At 37.5% G+C, this 12,103-nt stretch overlaps 1 protein-coding gene across 1 annotated transcript in view; it reads right to left on the bottom strand.

Moving 5' to 3' along the window:
* Window positions 1–12,103, bottom strand: part of CPED1 (cadherin-like and PC-esterase domain containing 1) — a 354,996-nt gene that overhangs the window by 253,655 nt on the left and 89,238 nt on the right. The window contains exons 3-4 of the mRNA XM_006882700.1: window positions 10,735–10,841; window positions 1,194–1,269 (exon numbers count right to left, since the gene is read on the bottom strand). Of these exons, the coding sequence (XP_006882762.1) occupies window positions 1,194–1,269; window positions 10,735–10,841 (183 nt within the window). The remainder of the gene's footprint in view (window positions 1–1,193; window positions 1,270–10,734; window positions 10,842–12,103) is intronic.

Raw genomic sequence — 12,103 nt, 5'->3', positions numbered from 1 at the left:
AACAACAACAATACTTTTTCAGATTGTGTGAATAAAATGACTTCTGGATATATACTAAAGCTTTATTAATGGAAAGAATTATTGTATTGCTTTTCACAAAACACAACTGATCTATAATTTTTAAGACTTCCAAATTTCTAGCTAATAAACTCAAAACTGAAATCTGTTCTTACCAAATCAGAGTGAACTAATGGCTGCTCCTCCAACAGGTTTCTGAAGTTATAAATCGTATTGCTGTTCTTGCCCCCCGTGCAACTCCCTAAGGACTCCATCAAGTCACAATAAATATTAAACCAATGTTTTAAAGTGTGGATTCAGTTACATTGTTATATAAACCGTAATGACAGAATCAAGTTTAAATAAATATTCCTTTGCTTATAAAAGTATCTATAATTGAAAGTTGATTCATTTTTATTTTGCTTTAATGGCTGGTAAATGATTTTAGAAGACTGTAACTTTTATAATGGGACATGCCAAAATGATTTATATTTGATACAGAAGCAGGAATCCCATGGAAAAGCTGATGAGTTAAGATACATAATTCATTTTCTGATTCCAGTAGGGCACAGATTTTAAAAAATAATTAAAGTTATGCACATCTAAATTTTAATTATATAATAAAAAGACTTTCTAGAGGTAGAAACTATTAAACTTAAATGGATTTTAAGCAAGAAATTGGAGGAACACTTTCACTGATGGCTTTTAAAGTGGGCTATAATTCCATCTGAGGGTTTATTTCATCCATGAGAGTTCATATACCTTCTGAGGTTCTTTTCTACTCTCAGGAATCTACGAACAAATTAAAGATAGTCATTCTTGTCTCAATTTTCTAACATGTTTAAAAACCAAAATATATTCATTTAGCATCCTGTCTTTTAAAAGCCAAAATAAGGGCAGAAAACACCTGAAGAAATAGAGACTTTTAAAAAAAAATTGCAAATTTAAATAGCCAAGAAGTGCTAAGCAGAGGACTCATCTTGCAAGACAGAAGGCAAAATATCAGTGTTATACATATGTGTTCATAATTATCGGAGACTTATCATTGGTCACACTTCCTGAATATTGAATGATGTGAGATAGCAGTTGTTAGACTAGGAGCTGAAGACGTTTATCAGAACTTCATTATTTGGTATTTGCTGCAGACGGCTATATTGTTTACATTTTTATGCAAAAGGCAGGTAAGGAAAGATTACCTGGAAATCTTCTAATTATTTGGCATAATCCTTCCTTTCTGCAAAGCTGATGCTGTATTTCTGGTAATATGTTTACCTGAAAAGGATGTAAAAAATCCATAAACACTAATGTAGAGAAAAAGCAAAACAACCCAGAGGGAATAGATGAAATATATGAATATACGTAAATTAATATTCTCTCTACACCACCCACTTACCTCCAAATGTCTGATATCAATTTTCTGTATTAAATACTAAAGTGGTTTATTTGATAGCATAAGTAAAACTTGTCCTTATAAATCTTTAAAATATTTCAAGTTTGAAAACCTTGCTATATCTAAAAGCCATACCAACAGTTGCCAAGTTTTGTTTTGGCAAGAAATAACATCAAGATATATCCAGTGGCTTGTAATAAACAGGTGCTTACACTGGGATGTAAATCAAAACATTAGTATTGTTATTATTAGTAGCATTGTATTAGTATGTTCCTTCTTTTCTAATTTTGAGTTAAATAAAATTCACAAAGGAAAAAAACCCACCAAATATACCTTGCAGTCTACTGAACGTAGGAGCTTTTTGTGGCTTTCTTAATGATAATTAGAGATGTTATTGTTCTGTGAAGTGGAGTTCACTACAAGTCATTAATGCTGTGTACCGTGAAGTTGGAACCAACCCATAGCTGACTCTGCCGCAGGTTTTCAGAGGCAGTTACATGGGAGTGGATTGCCCAGCCTTCTCCCATGGAGCAGCTGGTGGATTCAAATGAGGTACTTTTGGGTTTCCACAGCTTTTTACCACTAGGCTACCAGAGCTCCCTAGGACTCTTAATGAACCTCTGAGAAACAGAATCTTGTCCTAAACTGTACGATCTTCAAGATCTCTCATATGCTTGAGCCCGTATTTAAAGTCACTGCAATGCATATTGTTGAGAGCATTCCTCTCTTTCTATGACCCGCCCCCCTTCCCACCATGATGGACTTTATTAACGACTGGACCATCCTCGCTATATGCCTAAGAGAGGTAAGACCAAGTTTTTCCATCCTTGCCTCGAATGAGCGCCTTAGCTGCCCTCTTCCAAGTCAGATGTGTTTGGGTTTTTTGGCCGCCCATGAAGTATCCAATATCCTTCTCCATCACGAGACTTCAAACGCATCCATTCTTCTTCTGTCAACCTTACTCACTGTCCAATCTTTAGTGCCGAACTTGTTTCAGAGGGTGCTCTGCTGGTGCAAGTAATTAGATGTCCAACTGCAAACCAAAAGGTAAAATCTACCAGCAGCTCCAGGAAAGAGAAATGTACTTCCATTGAGATTTCCAGCTTTGGGAATGCTACAGGCCAGGTTTACTTGGACCTAGAGGACCACTAAGCCAGAATTGTCTGAACAGCAGTGAATGTTCATTCAAGTGGTTCCAAAATCTCAAATTTACTCTTCCTTTCATACTACAGCACATTATCCTTCCCAAATATAACCTCAGTAACTGCAATATTCCCTCTATTTTAACTAAACTTTGTTCTTAGATTAATAGGCATCATCACAAATTTAAAAGTATTTTGAAAATTATACAGAACACAAAAGAGCTAATTCCCTCATTTTCTTATAAACTCTTATTTTGATTTAGTAATGATTATCAAGAGAGCAGGAGCTCTGGTGACCTCATTCAGGAGGAGCTGTGCTGCTAATCCAAGCACTTGCCTCGCACGGTTCAAATCCATGGAGGCCTCTTGAGGAGAAACTGGGCGCTCTCTTCCCGTGCAATCAGAAATCCAATGGAGGGTCAATCATGAGATGGTTCAAACTAACCACATTGAGCACATACCACCAAATACGGCAATGTTTTGTTAAGGAAACAAAACAAAAACACAGAAGGAAGCCAATGTGATTTAGCTTAAAGCTTAGGTTAGTTTTTGAGACATTCTGGATCATTTCAAACTGATTCACTAATAAAGTATTGCAGTTTCTCCACTGGGCCCTGCTTTCATAGCTAAGATGAAGAGTTGAGGTGCTGTGGGCGGAGAGAGGAAATCTGAACCACGCACTGTGGTCCTCACTTCACTGATGGGGGCCCTTTAGGGCATCATTTTGCTTCTCATTCTTCCTTTGTAATGTCAAGTACTGAGCTATTGGTCTCTAAGGTCCCTTTCAGCTTTAAGGTTTTATTAATGCAATAATAATTTGCAGTTTAAGAAAAAGGATTCATTTTAAGTGCTTTAAAACCATGCATGGATTAAGCAAGCATTTTCTAGCTTTTATAATTCCTTTAACCCTATTCATTTAGTAAATTTTCTTTGCCCTGTGACATCTAGAGTGAGGATGAGCTTTAAATGGGTCTTGAGAACTTGGAAGACCTCATCCCTGTGATTCTGTGATTCTGCACCTGCAGTATTTCTAGACTTCATCTGGAAAGTCCACAAAAAATGCACAGAATGGAGTCATTTACATTACATTACATTTCTCCTCAGTGAGGACTGAGGAGAAAGCTCTTTGAAACAGCTTCTTCTTGTTGCTGTTGGCTGTTGATTCCAACTTCTACAGACCCTAGGGACAGCCTCTGAGGGTGCTCTAGGCTGAGTCCCTCTAGGGAAGGATTCCGCCCTCGAGCTCTGAGTGCTCGCCATGCTCTCTGAAGTCAGCTAGAAGATCCCAGGCCCTCGATCCCAGTTCCACCGTCCAGGCCATCTGAACAGCAGATCTGCTTCCTTAGTTTGTGATGATCTCATCTTCCTAGTCCATTTGAATGGTGACTCCACTCCCTCAATCCTTGTAGATACCATTTTTCTATTCTTAACAATGGCAACCGTGTTCCCTCATACTTGGGAGATGAGTGCTCCATGCCTCAGACACACATGAAATACTGTCCCATGAACTGTCTGCAACTGATTGGTGGATAAATGACACTTTTAACGCTGTTAAAAGGTGCTGTCAAGTCAAGTGCAACTCAGAGCAATCCTATGGACAACAGATCTGAATCCTGTCTTATCATGTGTCAACCTCACAATCTCTGACTCATTTGAGCCCCTTGCTGAAGTTACCATGTCGCTCCAGCTCATTAAGGGTCTTCTTCTCTTTCCTTTCCAAACATAATGTCCCTCTCCAAGCCTGTCCTAGCAACATGCCCAGAGCATGAGAGATGAAATGCTGGCATCCTTGCTTCCAAGGATTATACTGGCTGCACTTTTTCCAAGACATAGAAACTCAAACACATTAAATCTTCTTTAACCATCCTTCTTCACTGCTCAATTTTCAGATGTACAGGAAGGAAGTGAAAAGATCATGGCTTGAATCTGACACACCATAGTCTTTCAACTAAATCTTTTGACTATTATAGAATGAATATATTGCGTGATCACATGGGATTGAACGAAAGGGGAAAGTAAATGGAAAAATAGATTTTAGTCCGCAAACATCTTCTACAATCCTAATCTGTGGTAATTTACACCTAGAATGCCTCTATTATATAGCAGAAAAACATTTTAAAAAATAATTTTTTAGAAATATTTTATTAACAAAGCAGTAGTATAATATTAACCATAAACATTTAGGAAATACATATAAATAAATAAAAAAACTAGAACAGAAAAGCTATTAACTTGTTAAAATGAGTGGACATGTGAATTTTGTTCTACTTCTGAGGTATAAGAATGAATTAGGAGAAAAAAAATTACTAATCCAGTATGAATCATACTCATACACCATTGTTTTTATAAAAAGACTGCTTTTTTTTATTTACTAGCTATGTCTCATGCATTTCATTTTTTTTTTAAAAACCCATGTTGTTGTTTTGTGCCATCAAGTTGCTTGTGACTCATAGCGACCCTATGTACAATATCTCTAGACTACGCTCTATCCTGTGCCAAACTTATTGTCTCTGTCACATACACCCCATTACCCCAGTCACTGAATCAACCATACCTTTCTCAAAACTCTTCAATATCATCTACAAAGAAAAGAATTAATGACGAGGAAAAAAAGATATCCAACTAATCAATAAAATTAAGTACTTTCCCCCTTCCTATGTCTTTCTTATATGTTTTATTGACTATGCAAAGGCATTTGACTATGGTGTCATAATAAATTATGTCTGACATTGAGAAAAATGGGAACTCATAACACTTAATTATACTATTAAGTATCATTAACACTTTGGTGGCCTAGTAGCAAGAAGCTGCACTGCAATCCCAAAGGCACACAGTTCGAGGCCACCAGAGGCCCCGCAGGAGGATGAGCAATCTCCTCCTATGTAATTACTGCCTCTGGAAACCCACAGGAGGGTAGCTATGGGTTGGTTCCAATTCTACAGTACACAACAACAACATAACTAGACTAAAAAGCTGTAGTTTGAACAGGGCAAGGGAACATTGCATAGTTTAAAATCAGGAAAGGAGTGCATCAGGATTGTATCCTTTCCCTATTCCTATTCAATCTGTATGCTGAGAAAGTAAGTCAAGAAGCTATACTCTATGAAGAAGAATGTAGCATCAGGATAGAAGAAAGAGTGCATAACAACCTGTGTTATGCAGGTGGCACAGACTTGCTCGCTAAAGTATGAACTTGAAACACTTGCTGCAGAAGGTCAAAGACTACAGCATTCAATATAGATTTCATTTCAACATCAAAAGACAAAAATCCTCACTAATGGACTCATAAAGCAAGATCATGATAGATGGAGAAGAGATTGAAGTCGTCAGTGATTTCATCTGACCTGGATCCACAATAAACATCCTTGGTAGCAGCAGTCAGGAGATCAGGAGACATACTCCATTGGCAAAATGTGTTGTCAGGGACCTATCCCATTACTAGGGAGCAATGACATCAGTTTACGGACTAAGGAGCACCTGATTCAGGCCATGGTCTTTTCACTCGCTATGCATCTAAAAGCTGAAAAATGAATAAAAATTACAGAAAAAGAATTTTTGCTTTTGAGTTGTGGTATTAGAGAAGAGTGTTGGATATAACATGGACTGCCAAAAGAACAAACATATTAGGCTTTGGGAAAATGCAGCCAGAAAGCTTCTTAGAGGCAAAAACGTTGAAACTGCATCTCACCTACTTTGTGCACGTTGCAAGGAGATTGACATCGTGTTCCTTGGAAAGTGACATCATGCTAGGAAAAGTAAAGGGTCAGTGAAAGAGATGAAGACCCTCAATGAGGTGGATTGACACAGTGACTGCAGCAGTTGGCTCAGAGATGATGAGGATGGGACAGCAGGGGGCAGGGTTCAGATCTACTGTTCATAGGGTCACTTCAAGTCATACTGATCTGGCTGGCACCAAAAAAGAATGTGTCTTTCGCATGCAATTGTCATTCCATCCAAATATACCTGGAAGTGGTCAAACCATCGCCATCAGCGTGTGCCAGCTCACAGTGGCCTAAGGGATAGAGTAGAGCAGTCCCCAGAGGTTGTAAATCTTAACCAAAGCTGATTTTCACAGCTCTCTCCTTAAGTACAGCTGGTGGTGATCCTTAGGTTAGTGACAGCTGAGTGTTTAACCTCTTACCCACCAGGGCTCCTTTTCGAGCCTGTCTTAGTGTGATTTCCAAGAGGAGCCATTTCAATGGTTCTCAGTGCTCAAGTGCTAAAAGCAGCATCCTGGTTTTAGGGGCTGCTAATCCTGCAAACATTTAGAGCTACAAATGAATCTCTCTGCTTCTGAAACAGTAGAGCCCTCTTGTTAGGGGTGAGACGGAGCCCTAGCTACTAATTTTAGAGTCCCCTCCAATAGTGGACTTGACTTCACTTTCAAAACCACAAGGACGAATGAAGTTATAAATTCATGTTATTAGCCTTCTGACCAGAAAGATTCTTGACTATTCATTTTCTATAATATCTTATGGGCAGTTTTATTAAGCACTAAAATTGCAAAGCTCTGACATGATCAACAATCTCAGTTTAAGCAGGTACCCATTCTTCTCCTGTTAGAAAGCCACAATCTTAAAACACCATCACCAAATAGAAAACAACTTCTATTTGGGTGCAGGTTTTTACAGAAAAATTATTTTTAAAACTTTAAGTCATGTGTGTGCCAATGTGATAAATATTTAATGTGTGTCACTTAGCATGTATTTATTCCTTAAAGATATTCCTTTAGGTGGTGGCCAGTGTAATTTCTAAATATTTATTTAGAAAGTTCTATAGTGAAAGAATTATGTAAAGAGGATTTAAAAACAGATGCCTTGAGTTTGAATCTTGTTGCTTCACTTATTAGCTGTGCAGCCTTAAGCAAGTCTCTTAATCTCTCTGTACTTCAGTTTCCTCACATGTAAATGTTTTAAAAACTCAGATATCTGTTGCTGTTACATCAATTCTGGCTCACACTCACCCCATAGTACAGAGGAGAGCTGTAGGATTCTGGAGGCTGCAAATGTTTACAGAGCAGATTTCCAAATGTTTCTCCTACAGAGTGGATCCTAAGTCCCTCAGGAACTAATCACCATTGAGTTGCAACGACTCACAGCTAGTCTTCCGTTGAATTTCCAAGGCTCTAAATCAATCCAGAGAAAATGTGCCCATCTTTCTCGTAAGACAGAATGGTGAGTGGGTTTGAACTGCTAACATTTTGGTTAGCCACTGAGCATATGACTGCTGTGTTACTTGTGTTCCTTTATCTGTACAGAATAGAAATAGAAGAACAGAAAAATAGACAGAGAAGATGACACAGGACAGGGCCTCGTTCATTCTATTGTACTTGGAGTCACTATATGTCAGACTCCACTGCATGGCATCGTGTGTGTGTGTGTGTGTGTGTGTGTGTGTGTGTGTGTGTGTGTGACCTGACGATGGCAATCTCATGAACAACAGATCTGAACTTTCCCCTACCCTGTGCCATTCCCACCACAGCTGATGTGCCCCAGTCTATTATTACAGTCATTGTTCAATCCATCTTGTTGAGGGTCTTCTTCTATTTCTCTGACCCTCTCTCTGCCTTTTCCAGAATGATGTCTTTTTCCTAAGGCTTATCCTTCCTGATTCCGTGCTCTAAGTAAGTGAGATTAAGTTTCACCATCTTGCCTCTAAGTGTGCAACAATGAATGGATGGAGAAAAAAAGTAAATAAAAAGAACTTGGAAAAAAATTCTAATATTTCACCTTTCCAATAAAATATGTGTTAAACATTTATTAGAAAAACAAAAACAAAACAAAGGCATTTAATGAATGGGTGGAGGAAGGGACTTTTGAAGAAGACAGAGAAGGCAAGGCTTAAGATGTACAAGAGAAAACAGCATACTCAACCCAAAGGCAAGGAAGTAGAAGTAAGAAGAAAGGTATTATCAAAACTGTCAACTGCAAAATTACCAAGTGGTCAGACTAAATCACTACAGGGCTAGCCAAGGACTGAGAAATATTTATTAGCTTTGAGACTTTTCTTCCAGGCTTGTTATTATTTTCAACAGCAGTGTTGCTGTGTACCATTGACTTGGGACTTACCCATAGCTGACCCTCCAGTGGGTTTCAGAGATAGTTAATTGTATGGGATGAGACTGCCCATCTTTCTTCCTTAGAGCAACTGGTGGATTTGAGCCACACTTCTTTGAGTCTGCAGCACATGTCCTTATAACACAGCCACCAGAGGATATAGTTCCTGGCTCAACAGACATCATAAGCTTTTGATAGTTATTGATATTTTCTTATCTTTTTTAGTTCCCTTTCTCTAAGCATATTTAGTGACCCTATGGTAGCATGTAGTATTGGGAGGTGCACTTTTATACGAATGGTAGTGCTTCCCTGATAACTGGAATGCAACAGAGGATCCATGAGAAACAGACAGTCTCCTCCTGTTATAATTTACAGCTTGGAAACCTGAAGGACCATCACTAATGAATCAGAACTGACTTGGTGGCAAGAAGTCTGAGCTTTGTTTCAAGCCTGTTTATGAAAGGTCACACAGAATACACAGTAAATACCAAACGTCCTTTTAGAAACTGTAAAAAAATGCTATGTTTTATTGTAATTTAGGATGTCAATTTAAAATTTTAAAGTCAAAATAGTGATTTAGAAAATAACAACTCTTATGTTAGATGAGAAAGTAAGCAGAATAATGCATTCTATAGGCTATTGATGATGTTCTTTGAAACTTACTGTGTAAAAACAATTGCACTAACAATGTTTGAGGTTGAGGGAGATCCTATTAAACCACCACTACAGCAAAAGGGTGACAATTTCACTATAAAATGTATAGAACATAACCAACTGGAATTTTCCACATAATGTTCTTGAATTTTTAATATTTTTAAATAAAACCAAATTGTCACTCACACCCTCTCACTTACTGCTCTAGAGCTGATCCTGCTGCATACAACTCTTAGTCTGGCTCTGAGTCTGTGAACGTAACTGGAGGTGATTACCCAGAGTTCTCTTGTGAAGCAGCGGGTGGATTCAAACCAACAGAAATTTATGGCATTTTGGTTAGGAGGACAACCTGCTCAGGACTCAACTATCAGATCTCCATAATTACAGACCAGAAACCAGGGAGTGTCAACATCCATGCGCAGTGTCGATGAAATCAACATTTTAAAATAGAATGCTGACTTTTTACTATTTTTGTGTGTGTGAAAATATACACAGCAAACCTGCTTTCATTTAACAGCTTCTTGACTTAAAAGATTACTGACGTGAGTTACATTTTTCACATTTATTTCTCTTTTTATTGTATTACTCTCATTGGCTTAAAATCCCTGACCCTCAACCTTCCTACTTATGCTTTTATAAAGCTATTGTGCATTTAGTCTTATGTAGACTTTTTTTAAAAGAATTAATACTAAAGGTTGACCCACTACTGGGGATATACCCCAAAGAAACCATAACTGCCACCCAAGTAGATATATGCACACCCATGCTTATTGTGACTTTGTTCATAATAGCAAAGAGTTGGAAACAACCTAAGTGCCCAACAACAAACAAATGGATAGAGAAGCTCTGGTATATCCACACAATGGAATAACACTACACTGCACTGAAAAACAAGGAACTCATGAAATATTATACAAAATAGGGGGCCCTGTAGGACATTATGCTGAGTGAAATATCTCAGTCACAAAAGGACAAATACCGCATAGGGCCACTGTTGTAAAACAGGATTGACATCGGGGTTGGGGGGAGACTGAGAAACTTGGGATAAATTATGTATACTGCATTGAAACAGATGAGGGAGAGAACTGCTTAAAAGGGATATATGATTAAGTATCACTGTCATGACAGGAGTCCAGAATGAAGGCCGCACAGTGGAGTGGTGGACTTGTGGGGAGAGATTGTATAACAATGAAAGAATTTTTCTTTTACTTTTCAAAGAGAGGAGTAAACTGGGGGGAGGTTGGGCAGGAAGAAAAGTGCAACGCAGAATGAACGAAAATCCAAAGTCTCTATAAACTTTCATTATAACTCATAAAAATTTTTTTAAAAAGAATTAATACTAAAAGGTGGCAATCTTTGCTTATTGAGCTAATTAATTGACTTTGGGGATAGCATATATTCAAAGTTTGAAGCCTAAGTGATTGCAGTAGTGTTGAGACCCTACCAGCTTCAAGAGTTCTGGTAGGTTTACATTCCTGAAGAAGAGAGTATTTACCTTTTGATGTAAACCTAACTGGCACATGTCTTCCTTGGCTATACATGGCTCTCCACCAGCCTTCCTGGAAGATAGGCAAATGAGCAGATCCCATGGGTCTAAATCACCTAATAAAAGAATATGGGGAAAAAAAATCATTTGTTTTCAAATGCATCATCTAACTCCTCAGATTTTAATTATTTCAGTCTTGCAATATGTGTAACAGCAAATGAGCATATATTTAAACGAACAGGTAAATTTTCAAAGCAACTACAATTTAACATTTCTAATTCAGCATGCCTACTATTTTTATCCCTGGTGTTGTATGCTAGAGAATATTCAATTAACTAAAGCAATGTCATAAAAATTTCTTTAAAAGCCTAAATTGAAAGGCTGAATTCATTACTTTTATACATTTATAATATCTTTTATTTAAAGATTAGGAGAAAAGAAAATCATAAAGTTTTTTAATGATAACAGACAACAATGTCATCAGATAATGATAAGAAGTCAAAACACAGAATAATGCATTTTGAGGTTAGCTAGTGCCACTACGTTTTAGAAGTCTAAACTTTAAGTATGCATGTACAATATTTATTACAAAGAAAAATTTGTGCTAGGCAGAAATTAAATGAAAGTAAAAAGACTCATTTTGTTTAAAACTATTTTACTGTCTAGCTATAGAAAGTGCAATCTTTTTAGATTAAATCAGTCTTTATATTTCATTCTCTTCTCTACATAGCACAGTTTTTTCTTTTTAATAATTGTTATTCATGCATACTTGATATTTGAACTTATAAATATCAGTGATACTCCCCAACTTCAGATTTTATGGTCTAACAATACAATGAAACAACGAAGCTCTGGTGATAGAGTAGGTAGGGAGTTGCACTACCAAACGGAAGACAGGCAGTATGAACCCACCAGTTGCTCTGCAGGAGCAAGATAGGAAACCTCCTCCTATGTAACTTACGGCCTCTGAAAATCCACTTGATGGTCAGCTATGACTCCATTTTGACTCAACGGCAATGAACAACATGGACATTAACAGTACAATTGAGTTCAAAATACAACATACAACATGCACCAATACAAATTCTACTTAAGCTCTTCCACCAAGAGCAAAACTTTTGGCCAAAAATAATACAATGACTTGCCAAAATAATCGCAAAACAGATTTTTTTTCACAATACCTGAATATTTGTAAATTAACACTTATATATTTCAGCTAACAGATGCTGCCCTGGATGTGCTCACCAAGTTGTGCCAAGAAATCTGGAGAATAACTACCTGACCAGCTGACTGGAAGAGATCTATATTTGTTCCCATCCCAAAGAAGGGTGACCCAACAGAATGTGGAAACTATAGAACAATCTCATTGATTTCACAT

The sequence above is a fragment of the Elephantulus edwardii genome, unplaced genomic scaffold (assembly GCF_000299155.1).
Source record: "Elephantulus edwardii isolate Elephantulus edwardi_28Jun2011 unplaced genomic scaffold, EleEdw1.0 scaffold00022, whole genome shotgun sequence".
NCBI classification, from domain to species: Eukaryota; Metazoa; Chordata; class Mammalia; order Macroscelidea; family Macroscelididae; genus Elephantulus; species Elephantulus edwardii.
The sequence above is the reverse complement of the archived record's forward strand: the minus strand, read 5'-3'. Positions and strand labels throughout refer to the sequence as shown.